Raw genomic sequence first — 19,339 nt, 5'->3', positions numbered from 1 at the left:
CTTTTGTTGCCGTCCTGAGGTTCCCTGCGTTGAACCTTTTTGAAAAAACTCGTCTACTTACTTGGTCACACACCTGTTAAAACGTGAGGATTGGTGATTTGGAGGAGAGATCATGATAAATATTTCAATTGGTTCTTGAAACACCTTCTCAATGTTGACATTTAATTTACTTTGGTGGGAAGATGTTATTTTTCCTGTCTTGACAATATTTTGACAATATTCTTCATGGATACATTGTCATAATAAATCAGAACATGAGGACATAATTGATCATATGTAGCAGCCCTCTGAAGGAGAATCAATGGATTTTTAATTGTCAGACTTTGCTGAACTTGGCCACAGCCGTTTCACATTTTCTTCTCATTAAGTCGCTCTTTTATCGACTTGGATGTACACCGGGCGTTACAGTGAGGCTGATTTGCAATATGTTTTGTAGAGAAAAGAACATTTTGAGTCAATTCTGACTGGTATTTGCTTCACACAACATCTAGTTTTCTCTATTGTCCCTGTTGCCGTACATTTTCTCCATTTATCAGCGGCTGTCTTTCTTGTTGATAGAAAGTGCTTGCATAATGCTGTGGACTGTTTCTGCACCCTAGATTTGAATGATGTTTGCTTTTCAGCAAAAATACAGCTTCGGCCAAGAAAGAAAATGAACAGATGTCTGGAACGTCTCGCGAGGACAGCTGAACTTTGTTAGTTTACTCAGGTTCACCTTAGTTGACGGCAAGTATGAACTCAAGAAGCCTGAGAGTTGAAACTGAATGAAAGGTGCTTCATCAAAATGCTAGATTAATGGTGTTCACACTTAAGCAAACGGGTGATTGATCAGCCTTCCATTTGATTGAGGTTAAATGTGATATTAAATATGAAATAAGTTACAAATAATTTATCAAAGTCTAACATGTTAGCAGGGTTCTGTGCACCTTTGTCAGCTTTCCAGCCGTTTACATTCCAGTTGCATACGGTAACTGTGGTAAAGTTTCCGCAGGAATACCTCTGAGATTTCGCTGAGAAGACGAGGCTCACAGGCTTTAAACTAATAAGCTGCAGGACTTACGGAGCAGAACATAAAGCAACGGCCAATTTAAGCTGAAGCCCTGACAGCTTCGCCGAATTGAAACAAAAATTCTTTGCTTGTGCTTCCAGGTTGAGTAACACCAAAAAGCAGGCAGTTCACACAGTGATGGGCATCTGGATGGTGTCCTTCATCCTGTCCACGCTCCCAGCAGTGGGCTGGCACGACACAATCGATCGCTTCTACACCTCCGACTGCAGATTCATTGTGACAGAGATCGGCCTGGGCTTCGGCGTGTGCTTCCTGCTGCTCATCGGCGGCAGCGTGGCCATGGGCGTGATCTGCATCGGCATTGCTCTCTTCCAGACCTTCTCCATTCAGGCGGGCCACAACGCCGACAAGAACAAGTTCAACGTCCCGACCATCGTGGTGGAGGATGCTCAGGGGAAGCGCAGGTCATCCATTGACGGATCAGAGCCTCTCAAGACTTCGCTGCAGATCACTTACCTGATCAGTGGCATCGTCTTCATCTACGACTTCCTGACTGGCTTCCCCATACTGGTGAGTTTATTGTAGGCAGTGGCCGAAAGTGTTAGATGGTCAAATTTGAGCGCTCAATGGAAAATGGAGTCGTGTTAGTCAGGGAGACTAAACAAAGAGAAAATTTGGCTTTGGACGCTATTACTCCACGATTTGCAAGAATGGTTTAGATTTATGAAATTCAATAAATGTGACATCACACTGCACGGTATCGGAAGTCGTGGATTTCAAGAAACGGGAAAAACAGCCGGACATATTTCCTCTCGCATATCCCTTATTTTTATCTGTCAAACCATCTCTTCCAGGTTTGTTTTTTAAAGCACTTTTATTATATATGAAGAGATTGTGACTCTACTTATGCAATCTTGGGTAATGTTGAGTTAAAGTATGCCTGAATCTTGAGTGAAGGAGTTAATAGTCTTTCACATCTCCCCTTTTCTAAAGATATTTAAAGTTCTCAAAGTTGGATGTTTTCTTCTTTTTTTCATATATCCACAATGAACCAGCTTTGCTGATTAAAGCAAGTTAGTTACAAGTTTGGTAAATTAACTTCCCAACAGTAATTTTTTTTTTTTTAACAATAAAAGCTGCAGAAGGCACATGGATCTAGTCAGTTTATATGCTGCCTAGGTTATGTCTGTCTGCGTATGCCATCTGCTGAATATTTTTTATAATCCGTAAAGCTTTCTAAAATCACATGAACCAAAACAATGTTTCACAAAGAGGACATGAATATTTGTTCCTGTATATTCAGAAGAAATACTGCTGTGATTCCCTTTTTAAGAACGTACTAATTACCTGTTAAGTAAATAAGCATTGAAATGAGTTATCGTTGTAATCAGATATCAGTTTATCTGAAGCTTCTCATTCTTGAATTATTCTTCCTCTGCTTCACGTGTACATTTTGTGAAGATTATTCGTATTTTGGCAACTTTGGATTTTGGAGATTTTGAATTATTTTCTCTTGTTAAGTTGTAATTTTAGCGTAAAACCAGAACAGTTCATTGCTAAATTTTCTGCCATGCGTCTCCTGTGGTCCTCTAAGTTGGAGAGGAAAAGAAAAACTCACTCAGCCAAATCAAGAGCCTCTTATTTGAACAGCTCTACATTATTTTTTATCTATTTGTATTTTCTCTAGATCTCTTCTTTTTGTTGCAATTGTCATCATGAGAAGAGGCTATACTTTTGAGTCTGTGTTGCAATTTTTTTGTGCAAGATGAAAAGCGTCCTCAGTCCATGCAGCATTACGCTGAGATAGTTTATTTCAGTGTCGGAGTTAAAAATGCCTTTTTGCTGAATTATCTTGAACATAATCCACTCCTTTTGTTAAAAAAATAATTATTACACACTTTACAACAACAACACTGCATTGTATATTGTTTCATAGAGCTGAATTACTGATGAAAGATCATGTTTCTAGTGCAGCAAACGAAACGCCAAGTCTGCTGGTCCTGATCTAATGAGCTATTTAAATGCATGGAAAGCTGTTCACACACAAATATACTGCGTCTTTGTTTTGGAGTGTATGAAGTTACATGGAGTGATCCAGCCTTAGAGAGCCCAGAAACTAAACCACATGCTCGTACAATATCTGCGGGTCTAGATGGGATTTGTTTTGATGCTAAGATCAATAACTTCAGGGTTGCATGTGATAGTGATTAATGTGTATATCTGTTTGAAGTTTGGTAAAAGAATCACGCACTAAATGATTCTAAACAAATTGACATGTTTGATGAAAATTAACAGATATACTAAGCCTGTTTTCTCTATACTTGCGGTTTTTCTGCATCACTTTTTAATTCTGGCAGTACTGAGCACCTGCTAGAAATATTTTTTGTAGCTCCCAGAGGGAGCGGCCACTAGTGCAAATTGAACTCTTCGTTAACTACAAACTACAGAGTTTATAGTTGATGCTGTTGAATGAACAAAATGTTTTGCCATCTGTATTTCCTGGCTGTTTGGAGATGGGTTTGGCCAGTGATACAACACCATGAGCTGCTGTTGCAGTCAGTGGCCTCTGTTCAAGGTTAGCTGAGGTTTCTCAGCCTGTTGAAACAGGTTGAGTTTTAGTTGTTTTACATGAAAAGAATACTAATAATTGTCATCACCTGCAAGCTGTGATTTCTGTTGGTGTTTTTGTGTGTATCTTTTTTATATTAATGCTGAAATGAGGTGGTATCCCTTTAATGCTGATGTAAAGTGTTTGTGCTCCATTACTTCAACTATACAATCTAGTAATGTCATTATAGATGTCTGGTAAGACTGCACATTATGTCACTAGTATTTCATTGTGCAATAGTCACACCGCAAAGGACTATTTGGAGTCCTATAATTGTCGGTGATATTGTCATCACAAAATTTGCAATTATTGCCGCCAACATGCCAGACCAGAGAATGAGTACCATATGAGTATTTTCATGCAACTCCCTCAATTTCTCCCCTAAACAGTTTTCTGAATGTTGCTCCAATTGATAGCGTCATACTATTTGTGACACTAAAAGCCTAACTGCAACCTGTAAAATACTTTACTTTTTGTTCTGAAAAGGTGGTGAGCTTTGCCAGTCTGAAGTTTGACCGCTCGTATAACTGGATGGTGCTGTGTGTGCTGTGGTGCTCCATCGCTCAGTCCATTTTGCTGCCCATGTTCCTGTGGGCTTGTGACCGTTACCGGGCCGACATCCGCATGGTGTGGGAGAAGTGTGTCGCCATCATGTCCAACGACGAAGTGGATGAGGGTAAGTTATTGTAAGGCATCTCCCTTCTGCCCCGCCTCCGTTTTTCCCTCATTTGCACCTGCCCAGCTGATGATGTTTAAAGCCTTTTTTAAAATGATAACTTGTTAAATTAATGAAGGAAAGCTCTTTACGTACATGTCTAAACAGCTTTAGTCTAGAATAATCCAAAGGAAATCTTTTTTCAAATTGCTCATGACTAAAAAGAATGAAAACAGAATATTTGGTGGCAAAAATGTTAAATTATAGCACCTGTTTAGGTTAAATTATTTCTGTTCAGTCAAGAAAGGAAGGGAACATTTCTATTTATGTTATTGATTAAACGTCCTGGATTACAAGCTGATATACGACACAGTTGACAAAACTTAAAATGTTCAGCGCAGTGGCAGTGATTGTTGCTCCAGCTTGTCAGAAAAAAAGAGAACAGTCACACAGGTACTTTCTCTGCCTTGAAAAGACTTTAAACTTCAGCAACTGTTCGATGGAAAACTTCTGTGATTTTGAAGCTATTATCTCAAAATCACATATTGTAGGTTTTTTTTCTGTTTTTTTGTGTACTTTTTAAGTTAGAACATTTGCAAATATTTTTTTAAGTAGCTTTAATTACTTTTCTTTAATCTCTTCATGATCTCAAGTCACAGGTCAAGTGTTATCATGTGACCTTTGTTATGAAATAAAAACTGAAAGGACAAGTGTCTGTGTAGCTTTATAAAGTGCTTATAACTATGATGTCTGTATTTATGCTTTAAAACTGCTACAGATATATGAAGCTGCATTGCTTAACAAAGCATCTGTGTTTTTACTGTAAGGGTTTAAAATGGGTTATCCTGCAGAATAAAGGATTCCTCATTCAGTTGACAGCTTTTAGTGAAAGTGAACCAAACGCTGTTAAAATGCATATTCATGTCATTTTGATGGTCATATTTCCCTCAAGTCAGGAATAAAACAATTGGGTATTGGTTACAAATCTAAAATACATTGAATTAATGATTTTTTTAATGCTGCTTTTATGTTTGTTTTTTTTTGTTTTATTTTCTGTTGCTTTTTCTTTTGTATTTGTGCAATGATAAGTCAGCTGCTGACTGAAGTCATTTAAAGGCATACACACACGTTAAACGACACTTAGCTGATATCAGAAAGTCTCATGATACAGACGGTGCAACATACTAAACCGGTATTTAGTACTTAGTTCAACTCGATTTAATTCAGTTCAGTTCAAGTTAATTCATTTGAAATTTCCACCAAGAAAACAGACACTTCTGCAACATCTGGTTCTAAAATGAGGTCACATGATAATCATGCAGCAGGTAGAAACATGAACTCTGCTAAAATGTTTCTCCCCGTTTTTGTTTAAACTCAACCCCATCCGAACCCCTCCTGCCCCGTTTCTAATCCTCCAGACCTTCCGACCCTTTTTCTCTTTTTGACGCCTTTCCTCAGAGCTGAAAATTGTCCAAAGGGTGCCATTAAAAAAACACAGGGCAGTTCATATTCTGTGTGATAATTAACACTCCCAGTTCTCTGTTTTGTTTTGTTTTTCTTTTTTTTCCAGAGGGCTTGCCATGTATAACTCATCACAGTTGTATGTATAAGAACTGTTTCCTGTTTCCCAAAGCTACTAACTTTGCATGCAAAGCTGCCTGTGCAAATAGCAACTTTCATCCTCCATCCATTTGGCCAACATTTATCCTCAAGATCATTTTATACCCATCTTCAGTTGATTTGTTGTGAACATAAAGCCAGTTATTGTGTTAGAATAATAATAATAATAATAATAATAATAATAATAATAATAAAGATTTAAAAAATTGCAACAATTCTGGTTTTGGTTTTGAATTTCACAAGCAATTCCTTGGCTATCTCTGCTTGGTTCTTTGCTTATGGCTTACATTCCTGAGAACACACATAGGAGGAGTCAACAAATCAGAGAACGATTGAACTTGTTTCTCCTTTCTATTCGTCTGTCTGTCTGTCTGTCTTGTGTATGGAGTTCGTTGCTCTCTAATCCTGATGCTCGTGCTTTTCTGCACTTTGCAGAAAACAGCCAAGATGGAGGAATTCATGCCGACTTAATATATGACAGACCATATGACTATAGCTCGGCGCCTGAAATCGTGACGATAGACCGTAATGCCAAGTTTGAGTTCTCAACCTTAGAAAGGGGGGTTCTGCAAGGGTATCCATTGAGGGAACAACAGGAAGATAAAATGCAGTATTTGCAGGTATATTTATTGATTTCCTTCATTTCTTTTTTTTTTTAATCAGTTGAATTACTTTATTATTGAATGCATGGTGAAGTGGCCTTGTATGCCTTTGCAGCAGCTTGATTGAAATGGTAATAATTGTGATGCTTTCTCTCTGATTTGCAGCAGGTTTTTTTTTTTGGCCTTTTTTTGTTTTGTTTTCCTAGGGTGAATCTAAAATTCTCTCAGGCTGACTAATGTTTGGTAAATATGACCATCAGTAGTCCCATCAATACATTAACTGTGCTTCATTTACCAAGTACTATGTCCTCGTCACGAACTTACAAACATTACAATAGTGTGGAAGAGGGTAAGAGTGTAGTAACTGACTTACCTTTTACATTTCAGGATTTTCCTCAAGCGATATAAACGTCTGCTCATGTTCTGCTAAAAAAATAATGAAAAATAGCATTGTGTTCATTCAATCCAGCTTCCATCCCAGTCAGATGAAGAGCTGTGAAAAAGCTCGTTCTCAACCTGCATCTGCAATAAAGCTGGAACTTGCAGCCTTCCAGGACAGTTCAACAATTCAGAATGAAAATATGTGCTTTGTTTCAGACATTGGCTCCATTTTGAAAATAGCCTTTTACCCTCTCTGATTCCGTATTACCTTAACGTGGTTTAAAGTAATCATAGTTTGAACTGTCCTAAAAGACTGTAGTGGGGATATGTAATGCCAAAGTCAGCAATTCCCAACCATGCAATATTACCTCTTACAAAGCATCCGACAGTAGTACTGTGTCATCTTTGTGTTATTCAGTAAAAATGGAAAAAAAAAAAAGAGTATCATGAGGTCCATTTTATACGTATCCATTCTGCAAATCAATTTCTTTAAATTGGCCCAACACATCAGATGTCCAACATAAAAGATGGACACTTCAAACGCAACATTTAATGTGTTTCTAACTTAACTGTGGTTAAGACGTCATCAAACAGAGATGTATACAGTAGCCATCACTCCATTATACCAACTCGGTGCCCCCGTCCATCATCTTTTGTCCTTTGTTTACATCACTAGGTCTATTTTTGCTGTGTAGTTGTATTAGACTGTGTTGATCTTTGTGTGTGCCTGCAAAAATAAAAGAAAAACATAAACTTGTTTCAGTTACAGGATGACTGACTGAACTTTGACTCAATCAACTATATTAAGTTGTTTCCGAAGTAGATCAAGTGTGACATATGTCTGCAAATCCTTCTGATTTCAATTAAATGTCGCCTGAGCTTCACAACTTGCAAGGTGTCTGATTAGCAGAAATAAAGCCTGTTTGGCTTTATTTGCTCTGTGTCCATGTTTCCCTGTCCGCCCTGCATCTTCACTCATTCTAAAGCTTATGCTGCCCTCTGCTGTCCAGCTCTCTCACCTTTAGAGTTCAATGCTACTGTATCGTCTGCTGTTTAATTCTCTGCATTTACTGAAAGACGCCACAGGGGGGCAGACTGATATCAGTCTTGAGGCTCTTGACGTCATCCTGACAAACCCACTGTCTTTGAATAGTTGTCAGAACACAATGTGAGTATAACAAGTAGGAAACCTTTATAAGATAAGATCATAGAAATAGAATAACTCTTTGCTAAAAGTTTCTCTTAAGACGAGGAAATAGAAGCTTGAAATTGCTGCATGTGGGATTTAATTTTGAGTCAGGGCGCTATGCAGAATCTAAGCTGTTTATGCTTCATTCTTTTCCTCCACTGACCACAGTAAAACGGCCTCTAGCAATTGAATTAGCACTAATAAAAATCTAAATCTTGCACTAAATCTTTACGTAAAGCTGATAAATCCTACATGTATAAAACTATATTATTGAAGAGGATGATAACGGTACATAGCATGTTTGCCATATTTTTTTGTAGCCACTTTTTTTTAATATTTCATCCATTTTAATGTCTCAATCTTTATTATGAAGGGTTTGTTTTGTGTCTTCCCTCCAGGTGCCCCCTACAAGAAGATACTCCCACGACGAAACAGACATGTGGACCAGCGACCAGATCCCCTCATACCTGCATCGATGGGGCTCCACCGAGGACGTGATAGTGGCTGCCCACTACAGCTCCACCTTGCCGCGCCGCGAGAGGCGCAGGAGCAGCCTGGTCTCCTACCACGAGGAGAGCCACTATCATCACCACCCTCACCGCAAGCGGCGGCGATCTGAGGACAGCATGCACTCCCTCAGGCACCTGCCCCGCATCGTGTGCGGCGGGGAGCACTACGAGGACGAGCTGCGGTGCTTCAGCCGCGACGAGGTGATTAACTTTATAGACGAGACTCCCGTGCCGAGCCCCCGGAGGAGCCCGCGCCGCACGTCCACCGTCTCCCTCATCCCCAACGTGTACGAGCAGCACGCCATCATCCTTCCCCACTTCCCACTCACAGACTTTGAGCGGGAGCCTCAGGCGCTCAGGCGGACCTCGGAGCACAAGAGGAGCAGCAGCAGCAGGGGCAACTCGCCAGAGGGCTCCCCCAAACCGGACCGGTCCCCTGGTAAGACGAGCCACGGGGCTTGCGGCTCGGGGAAGGGCTGCAGTAAAGGCCAGCGTGACGGGGGACAGCAGGACGGAGGGGGCTCACCCCGACGCAGAGAGAGGACTGCAGGGCGCTCTGGCAGCAGGCACAGGACAGGTGAAGGTGCCGTGTCCAACGCCGGAGCAGACTGGCTGAAGCAGAAGCACCTCAGCAAGGCTGAGAGTAAAGGCAGCACAAACAGTTTCCTAAGCACACCTTCAGCGTCGTCCTCGGGATACATTACCTTTCACTCTGATTCTGTTGGCTCCACCACCTGAAGCAAAGCACCCACGTTGATATAAATATTAGGACCTAATATCTAATTGAAAACCTCAGTGGGTTAAGAGAAGTGACAGGCTGGAACATATCGACCTTTTTACTTGTGCCATTATTCAGTTTTCTTACCTACCAGAGATAATCGTCTGCTAATCCTAGACGGCCTTAGGAACTTTGAACCTATTTTTTTGACTGGGCCTTGATTTCATGTGTGGGCTGAAATCAATATTGATCAATCCAGCTGTTTATCTGTCACAACGCAAAATCTCCAGTGACAAACACTTTTCCGCCAGCACTGACACAAAGGAACTGTTTTTAGTTGGTGTGATCATTCCTGAACCTTGTTTCTGTCGTTTGGCTCTTATAGGAGGATAAAAATATTTTCATGTGCATTGGTAAGGATGTGTTTTTTTATTATTATGTTTTCTTTTGTCTTCTTTTAAAATCTTGAACTTGAGTTGTGTTTTATTTGGCCTGTAATGTGTTTTTGTTGTGTGGTACGAACACAAGCTTTCCTGAACGCAGCACATTTTCCTTCAGCTTTGCTTCAGTGCAGGAGTCATTTCAACTTCTTTCATTTTTAAATTACCAGTCACCACATAAAACCTTTTTATAAAACATTTTTCACATAAAATGGAAAATGAGTTTTAATCCCACTCCATCATTTGCCTAATTAATGGTTTCTGTGATCTTTTGAAAACGTGAAGCCCCATCCTTTATTTAAAAAAAAGAAAGAAAAAAAGAGTTATTTTTAAAATATGTAAATATGGAAAAATATTGGATATTTATGTTTTTGGGAATTTCTGTTTATATGAAATCTTTCCTCCCAAAGGTTTATCTTTCTTGACTTTGGTGATAATGAGGCACAGATGTAGCTCATTACAAAACAAACAGCTTTTAAGACAAATATGCAAGTCGTGTTTTCTACTCCCCCTGCTGACCCTCGATAATCTGACTTCACACTACGCTTTGGTTCAGATGCACTGTACATTTAGTTATTTCACATAAAGCACAAATTATGAACCATAAATTGGAACTACAATTCAACTTATAAGTGACCTGGTTCTCCTGGGCGACATGTGAAAATGAATGGGCTTTGGAAGGTTTTGTTTATTTTGCTTAATTGACCGGGCTCTGCAAAAATAAAGTGAAGATTAAATCTGAGTAAACCCCTGTAATTCTTTAGAGGGATGTTGTAGCGCCTTGCGGAGGCTATCCCTAGAGATGTCTCACATTTTATCTCATTAAAACCACAAACCTCAGTGTATTTTATTATTTTATGAAAGACCAACAGAAAGGCCAAACATGTGAAGATTTTTTTTTTTTCCTGGACTGCCCTGTTTTTAGCACCAGGCTTCTTGAGGTAAAACACTCCCACAGCATAAAGCCGCCACCGTAACGTTTCACTGTGAAGATTGTGTGTTCAGCAGAACATGACGTGTTAAATATCTAATTAGTTCCCATCTGAACAAGACTTTATTTAGACACTACTGTTGTTCTTCTCAATCTGCAGTCTTCTTCTGAACGCAGCTAGTTGCACTGGATTTTACTTACGGGTGTCGGAGTATTAAGGGGCCTGAAATGCAAACCAAATTTTTTAGATTATAATTCATGTAACAGAAATTTAAAAAAATGTGAGTCAACGTCCATCCATTTAACATTTACGCACTACTTTGTGTTGATCTGTTAGACAAAATTTTATAAAACTAAGTTTACTGCTGTGGTTGTAATGTGGTAAAGTATCTTTAAAAATCCTCCAGGGGTAGGAATACTTTCACAAGTGACTTGAAGATCTGCATTTCTTATCTTGAATTCAAATTTTCAGAAAGTAAAATGCACAATAATTTCTAACATAGCAGCAACTTTACTAAATATCGACCATGTGTTTCTGCACAAATTCCAAATAAATCAACAAACTACATTTCATCTCTTCCAGAGTGATAATTTGCTAAAGTAATGCAATGAAGACGGTAAGCAGGAGATACAATCGGGAGCTTTGAGTGCTTGTGGATAGTAACTGTGAATGTGAATGTATTTGCACTAATAAAGTGCAGCTTATTAAGTAGGCATGAAGAACTGAAATGATCCCCTTTTGCACCTTTATTTGTCATAAAATTAGTTTTTTGTTTTACTATCACCGTCCAAATGAATAAAGTAGCACTTATTGGGCATTTATGCTTGGCGTCATCCCTTTTTTTTTTTTTTAACAGCTTAGTTTAAATTTTGCGTGTTTCTTACCGATTTCAGGATATTCAAACAACTTTGCTTAAACATGTTTTCCTTTCTGGAAGCAAATCACCTCGCACAGTCATATTTTGCTGTGGTTTAGGTATATATACATTTTTTTTCATTCCGTTGTATTTACAATATTAAACATTTTTTGTGACCTATTCAAAGGTTTATTACTCAAATACGAATGACGTTAAATGTTAGTTTTTTTTGTTGAGTTGATGACTTTGTTAACATAATATGACTGATTAAATTCACATGAAAACACCTGAGTTTGTGTGTAGAATCGTTCTGGTGTGTGTTCACCGGATAATCTGATGATTAGTGTCTGCTTTCTAAAACCTGGATAAACATGAAATCTTGTAGTGCTTTAAACCCTGGGGGAATAAGGGACGTCTTATTTTTTAGCTGTTTTAGGTAAATATCTTTAATAATTTTATTGTATGGATGAGTTATAAACCCTGTGTCGCCATTACCCGTCGTGATATGTCGGCTCCTAAATCTGCACCTTCAAGGGCATCGTTTATCCGCATCAGGCCACAGAAAGGAGCGTCTGGAGCGCACTTCATCCACGTCTGGCCCGTTAATTCCACCCGGCTGACCTCAGTCTCATGCTAATGGAGGATTCTCTGCCTCCCTTCAGTTCTCATGTGCGTCCCTATTCTGGTGGAGCAAACTTGGAGAGTGAAACAATGTGTGGAAGAGTTCATAGAAGTCCTTAGAAAAAGTTGAAGTGCATTCAGTGCGCTCGTCACGTGATGCTCCCCTTTATCGCATTAAACAAACTTTCCTTGTGTCTCTGGCCCCCAGAGGTCTTGTTAGCAGAGCAGCTTTGACTTTGATGATGCGAGCTTTCCAGGCTGAGTTTTTAGGGGACGAACCAACCAAGCAAAGGGTTAGAACGACCGATATGAAATGACAATTACATTTCAACATTTTGGTTTGAAATAGCTGCTTCTACTTTTCCATGTCCTGTTTTATTAGGAACAAGCTTCGTGTGGGAGGCAGATGCGTTATTTCAGTTTGCGCCATTTGAAAGAGCTTGTGGGCGTTTCTGCGATTCACCTCGCTGTAAGGTGCCATCCTTCCCAGGATAGAGAGACGCCATATGACAGCCAGGTGTTCTGACCATAGACATGTCTGAGTGCGCTGATGGCCATGAATCACCCATCAGATACCGTTCCCCCTATTTTAAAGGGGGGAACGGTATTTGATGGGTGTACACAATTCCCGACAGGAGAGGGTCTTCCTTTTACAGTTCTTGTCAGATGTGATTAAAAAAAAAATGAATTCCTGAAGGCATGTTCTACCTCCCATATGGGCCCCTTCTAAGCCTGGGCTAGGGGCCTGCTGCAACCCTCACCCTACCTGTAGCTCCTCCCCTGATGTGATGTCACAAATATGTTACAATTGTGGGAGGAACTGTCTGATGTTGATTTCTAAATCAACACCAGACTGAGTTACTGTTGGTGTTAATTTAGAAATCAACACTGAACAGGATTGCTTTTATTTAACTCTTTGGAACTTTTTAGGGAAACTAACACCCATGTTGCTGAATTAGACTAAACAAGTGTTGAATTAACATATAACACACTGCAAATACACTTTTGAATTTGCTGTGTATCAAACTTTTGTCTACTTGTAAAAGCAACTTATAGTCCACACATTACTGACTTGTTCCGCTCTTAGTTTTAAAATGTTGATCTTACTCAAGGTGCAACCTAATCTGAGGGATATAGGCGTCATTGTCCTCCTGCAGCCACTGTCTCCAGCTCCTGCGGACTTTAATGAAGGATCCTGGCGTGTAATTCGCAGCTTATAGCAGAAAATCGCCACGCTGTCCGACAAGCGTCCGATTTCTCCGCTCCTGTTTCGGTACTTATGCGTGAAAGTGGAGAAGAATGAAGCGGAGGTCCACGTCCGATGCATTTCATGTCATACTTTTGGGAAGGGGAAAAAAAAGTGAATGCTCGACAAAGACAAGAGAAGGAAAGAAAAAGCTCCAGAAGAGCTGTGAAAGTAAATGAAAACTTTGAAACTGTGAATTTTGATGATGTTTTCCAATATCCTGATCTTAGTGGATTTCTTTCTGTTTTCTATACCTCACACCTCTTTTTAAAATAATCTTTATATTTTAATTCATTTTGTGACACAACTGTTTTTCGTATTTTTATTTAATTAGTCTCGATCCCGGTTTTGTTCCAGTTTCAGGACATTTTTCAGTTTCATATGCAACATTTGGCGGATCACTGTAAAAATCCATTTCGGAGGGTCTTATCTAAATCTTAATCAAGTATGTTATCTTGAAATGGTTCCGCACTAGATGCTGCTTTCTTTACAAATAAATAAATAATACCTATATTAGTTATATCATGAATGAAAACATCACCTTAGTAAAAGTCAAAAACTGTCATAAGACTTCAGCGTCAATTTGTTGAAACTTAAGCTTGGATCTAGTTTTAAGTGATAGTTTAAGTTTAGATCCACCTTAAAGAGTGATAATTATATTAAAGCCAAACTGTCTTGAAGCTGAGTGTTGTCATTGTCAGTGAGCGGCACATTTTAGCTGCGACTCTCAAAATAGGCTTCTGCCAAAAGGCCAAATAGTTGTATTACTATTTACTATTTCAGAAACTTTTTATGTTTTAATAACAAATCAGTTCTTTGTTTGTTTGTTTGTTACAACAAACAGGAAAACAAATTTAATGATTATTTTGAATTTAATGTAATTAGGAATTGGAAACCATTTTGGGTGTCTTATAGGTGATAAATTACAGTTACATGAAATTGTTTTTTTGTTTGTTTGTTTTTTAAGCTATTTTCCACGATAAACTAAAAACAGCATAATCAAAAAACAAACAAAAACAAATGACGTTTGGACAAAGTTTCACCATTTTTCTCTTCTTATTTCCAAGTTCCATGAACAACTCAGTCAATATTTTGACAGTTTTATTAATAAAATAATACATAAGTGAGCTTAATAACACAGTGGTGAAAGTCTACAGTGCAATGATAAACATTCAGTGAGTGGGTTTCCCATCAGCTTCACCAGGGCCGCCACACATTGCGCTCCGCGTTCCCAGCTTCAAGCCGCTGACTGGCGCACTCAAGGTTCCGGTGACGGCTGCTTTGCGTCTCTATGCTTCCCGTGGGAGCTTTCTGCGCAAAAACACGGGTCTGTTTGGCGTCAGATAATTTGTTCGTGTCTTCCATGGCTAAAGAAGAGGCCGTGTGAGCCGTTCGGGGTGTCGGTATTACAGATCTGGTCGGGTTCCTCTCTCCTTCGTGTCCATTTGCGCTCGGCAGCCGAAGCCTCCCCGCCTTCTCCTCCTCCTTCTCCTTCTCCTCCTCCGCCTCCGCCGCCTCAGGTTGGCTCGGGTCGCTGTCCGTGGTGCTGGACGCTTCACTTCTCCGCCAAGAGCGACACAGCTTGTTAGACAGTTGCGACATCATCCAGCGCTCACTCCCGTTCAGGTGATCAGCCAGCAGCAGGTACTGGTTGACGTTTGCCAGGCAGTTCCGGAAGCCCAGCTGGTAATCAGGAAACTCAGAAGCACCGGCGGAAACTGCAGCGAATATCGAGGGGGAAAGAAAAGATAACTTATAGAGAAACACGTCTTGCTGCTTTAATGACTCAGATTAAGTTAGCAACTCACTGCTCTGAATCTTTTGGAGGTTCCTCAGATGTTTCACCGTGAGCTCCAAGATGTCGGCTTTCTCCAGCTTGCGCTTTCGAATCTGAGAAACAGTTTGATAGAAACGATCACATTTGGATCACTCGGGTAAAGTTACATCTTTTAAAAGTCCAGACATGCCGTCTGCACTCACACTGCTGCTGTAGTAGCTCTCCAGAAGCGACTTCAGCTCGTCCAGACACTGGTTTATCCGCGCTCTTCGCTTCTTCTCCATGAGAGGTTTTGAAACCTGTAAAAAGGTCAGGCTTAGATTAATTTCTTTTCTTTTCTCCCCCCCCCCCCCTCCATTGAGTTTCGTTACATCTGTACCTTGCTTCCGGGTTTGCCCTTTTCACCACATTCTGATGTTGCCACCATTCTTTTTTTTTCTTTTCTTTTTTTAAGTCCAGATTTTGATTTACTCTGCTTGAAGTTAATTTCTTTCCCTCTCCGCTGCCCTGAGCGGAGAATCCGGGGAAGCTTTTTATAGGAGCACCCACTTAACATGTCAATACAAACCATCCCGCCTGTCTCCTGCGCTCAAATGAACATCAATGGCGTCATTCACCAGCGTAAGCCAACCACCACTGCAGACCAACACAAGAACAGCAAGCATTTTAAAAACTGTTTTAATTTGAAGGCATTGTCTATATTTAACTTTATTGTTTGTTTGTTTTTTTCCTCGCTCCACATTCGGAGTGTGTTTTGTTAGAATTGTACATGATACATAAAAACATACGATAGCTAAAGAATTAACATTAAAGCCTTTTTAAATTCATAAATGAAGATCTCAAATTGTATTCAGCTTTGTGCTGCATTCACAACCATAGGATATTCCAACGCTGAACTTCCAGAAACTGATTTTTGTTTTTGTTTCACGTGCTGAAAAAAACCTCCTCATCCCCACAACATGATGCTGCCACCACCACATTTTATAGCCAGGGTGATAGGCCATGTGAAGTTTAAGTTTTCCACCATAAACAGTGTTTTGTAAATGTAATAAAGCAGAGCGCCTTTACGCGTTTTCAAGCTGTAAACAGGTCATCTTGTGACTTTTTTTCCAAACGCGCCTTCTGTCTTTAATGTTTTTTTTTAATATATTGTTATTCATGTTTGTGGAGCACATGACTCTTCACGTCTTATGCAAGATTCAGTATTTTTGCACATAATTGCGGAGAATTTTATCCAGCAGGTTGCGCAAACTAATGGAAAACTAACACAAACTCACACGAGTAAAGCCCGAGTTTATATGAAATAGACACAGCATTTTGGATCTGTCAAACAGTTTCGGTAGCAAAACCGGTCTACAAATCTAGCAGGCAGATTGAAGGTCGGTCTACTGTATGTTTGTCTGCACACGTCCAAAAATCAACGTGTGAGGGCCCGAAAAAACAAACAAACAACAACAACAAAAAAAAAAAACAGAGAAGCGTAAAAATGATAACCATAACGAGTTGCTCTTGGAGTGCAGAGAGGGAAGTGTTGACTCTTGCATTCAGGCTTTTATGTGTGAGTTTCACGCCACCTGGTTCAAGGCAGCACCGTGATAATTCCCCACCATGTCCAGACAAGATTCTGATTTTCTGGTGCGTGCTGATTGTAATAAAAAAAACAACAAAAAAAACAAAAAAAAAAACTTTCTGCATCCGAAGAATGCTGTTATCAGTCAAACTGCTTTGCTTTACACCAAACAATAAAAACGAAAAAAAAAAAAAAAAAAGATAATAAACAAATACAACACCTGCTTAAGTTGGAAAGTGAAACGTGAACTTTACGGACGTTTTCTGATTTCTTTGGGACTTTTCGGATTCTTTTGGCTTTTGTGCGTCAGCAGTTTTTTGTCTTCGTGGCATGCGGGTTCGGTGAGGCACCGAGGAGAATTGCGGGCCGCCCCCTCGTCCTTAGACTCTCGCCTCCCGATTTGCCACACTGCTCTCTGAAAAGGGTTAACTCTTGGGAAAGTCGTGCCATTTGAAACAATGCGCCGACTTCAGGCTCAAGGAGGCTCAGTGCGCGTCCTGCGTGCGCGCACACAAGGCCGCATGGAAATACTTAAATGTGTCTCAGATTAGTTTATATATATATTATACCTTCTCATTTGCAGTGCCAAAGTTTAGAGTCGTGCTGCCAGTGTTCTCATAAAGTTGCTTTAAGCACATTGTCGAAGAATGTTTTATTTTGATTTGGCTTTAATTTGCGGCTAGACTACACTGTAAAAGTTGCATTTGGATGTATTGAATATCAGTCATTCAAATTATTGACGTAAACACAAGAATCGCGTTCAGCTAGATTCGTAAGAGTTTCTGTATATTTAAAACCAACAGTTTTCAGCCTAGAACATTTTGATTTATACATGGGACTCGACAGATCGAAGTTTCAATCAAATCATTTACAAACTTTTAGACTCCAACTGATGCATGGGGTTGTCGGCCTTTTTTTTTTTTTTTTTTTTTTTTAAATAAACATCAATTGAATAAAAACCGAGAAATTGCCTGCCATGGCTGTGATGCTATAACCTTGGTATAAAATCTGTTCTGGATGCTCTGGTCTAAGTAGCCTTTCTGGTGGCTTTTGTCCCGGCGTTGCGGCACATAATCATCGTTTTCACGCCTGTTTTTCCCCCCGCACAGCACCGTGGAGAGTTGATTTTGACATGTAGTCCTAACAGCAGTTGTCGCCTCTCTTGTTGTTGTTTCCCCCCCCCCCTACTTTTTTGCACCCCTAATAATAATCTTCACTTCTGATTACTCGCCTTGATTTAAATTAGTGTTGGGTAACTCTTAGTGAACGTTTCTGAAGCGTGACCTGTGGCAGATGACTGCAGGACTCTCAAAAAAAAAAAAAAAAAAAACTCTTGCAGTTCATGGAGTTACGCCACATCTACCCATAAGAAAAGCGCAGCAAGAGACGTGTGCGTCAAATGGAGACAATAATGTGAGTGCCGTTAAATGACACGCTAGGTGTATGTTTATAAAAAGAGATCGGACCTCTTCTCACACTGTCACTTTTCAGCCGCGGGTCATTCATTAACCCAATCGGACCTTTGTCATGGATTCCCGCCGGAGGAGACGCGACAAAACCGCTGCAATAATTGGACTATTGGGGAACTTGTTAACAACAATTAGTGCTGCAATTATGCAATTACTGCAATAAACTGCTTCCCCGCTGAAAAGAAAGCGATGCATCTGCAAGTCAATGGCTACAGGCTAATGACGGTGCAAAGATTTTAGCAGAAAGCGCGTTGAAACCAACGTGGCTCTTTACAGCAGGGGTTGGCAGCCTTTCCAACCCAAAGAGCAACATTTATCCTTGCTTCCCTCAACACAGAATTTTCACTAAACGTCCTCGACAACGTATTTTACCATCTATATATGAAATAAAACATCTGGAAATGGCTTCGGTCGGGCGGATGGATAAACGGATGAAGAAAATGTCAAAAAGTCCAAATATTTTCCCCAATCTATACATCTTACTCTATATTTATATAGATCTGGATAATACTTACCTGGCATGCAATAAAACATCGGGTTTTATGCAAAGCCATGTCTTTAATAGAAAGAACATGGTCATTTTTTAAATTCCCGTTTAAACGCATTGTCCATTTATTGGAAGCCATTTTTAGGCCACATCAATTAGCAGCATTATATTCTCCAAAAACAAAACAAAACAAAACAAAACAAAAACAAAAACAAAAAAAACTTTTTAAAAAATATTTATTCACCAAGTATTTTATAAAGGTTTTAGCTTATTACATGTTTGCAGGACACTGGTAAAAATATACGCCAACTTTGGGTCATAATTTGGCTCACGGAGAGCGGAGCAAATCGATGAACCGCCTTCCATTGAGCTGAACTCGAGGTGTGACCAAACCCTCATTGTGTACACCAGGGCGTCAGTACAAAAAAGAAAGAGAGAAAGAGAGAGAGGGAGAGGGAGAGCAGGTACATGAACAGGTGGACTGGGAGAAAAAAAAAACTAAAAATATTTGGAGGATTTCAGAAGAAGCCACGCGACGGACGTGCTGGCGAAATTCTGATCAAACATCATATAGAAAAAAAAATAGCGTCATGAATTTCTATAGACTGCTCCCCGGGTTATTTAAAGACTTCTTATTTTGGAGTGGCGAC

At 39.8% G+C, this 19,339-nt stretch overlaps 2 protein-coding genes across 2 annotated transcripts in view; one reads left to right on the top strand and one right to left on the bottom strand.

The window, feature by feature from the left end:
* Nucleotides 1-11,805, top strand: part of gpr153 (G protein-coupled receptor 153) — a 32,547-nt gene extending 20,742 nt beyond the window's left edge. The window contains exons 3-6 of the mRNA XM_015028173.1: nt 1,150-1,579; nt 4,104-4,293; nt 6,328-6,512; nt 8,463-11,805. Of these exons, the coding sequence (XP_014883659.1) occupies nt 1,150-1,579; nt 4,104-4,293; nt 6,328-6,512; nt 8,463-9,311 (1,654 nt within the window). The 3' untranslated portion in view covers nt 9,312-11,805. The remainder of the gene's footprint in view (nt 1-1,149; nt 1,580-4,103; nt 4,294-6,327; nt 6,513-8,462) is intronic.
* Nucleotides 11,806-14,469: 2,664 nt separating this feature from the next.
* Nucleotides 14,470-15,832, bottom strand: her3 (hairy-related 3). Its single transcript, XM_015028171.1, has 4 exons — nt 15,543-15,832; nt 15,367-15,462; nt 15,195-15,276; nt 14,470-15,104 (listed from the first exon to the last, which is right to left on the bottom strand). Exons 1-4 carry the CDS (start codon nt 15,732-15,734, stop codon nt 14,584-14,586), a joined length of 891 nt encoding a protein of 296 aa, XP_014883657.1. The 5' UTR covers nt 15,735-15,832; the 3' UTR covers nt 14,470-14,583.
* Nucleotides 15,833-19,339: the final 3,507 nt, after the last annotated feature.

This window comes from Poecilia latipinna, unplaced genomic scaffold (assembly GCF_001443285.1).
Source record: "Poecilia latipinna isolate Pla-1442-1.1 unplaced genomic scaffold, P_latipinna-1.0 Scaffold117, whole genome shotgun sequence".
In the NCBI taxonomy this organism is placed as follows: domain Eukaryota; kingdom Metazoa; phylum Chordata; class Actinopteri; order Cyprinodontiformes; family Poeciliidae; genus Poecilia; species Poecilia latipinna.
Note: the sequence above shows the minus strand (reverse complement) of the source record. Positions and strands in the feature narration are given on the sequence as shown.

What these genes read in the sequence shown, in the direction of transcription:
- her3 (XM_015028171.1), bottom strand. Translation starts at nt 15,734, where the DNA reads ATGGTTTGTATTGACATGTTAAGTGGGTGCTCCTATAAAAAGCTTCCC. An exon ending in AGGGCAAACCCGGAAGCAAG is followed by an intron (nt 15,463 to 15,542) that starts GTACAGATGTAA and finishes ACCTTTTTACAG; the next exon opens with GTTTCAAAACCTCTCATGGA. An exon ending in AGAGCTACTACAGCAGCAGT is followed by an intron (nt 15,277 to 15,366) that starts GTGAGTGCAGAC and finishes ACTGTTTCTCAG; the next exon opens with ATTCGAAAGCGCAAGCTGGA.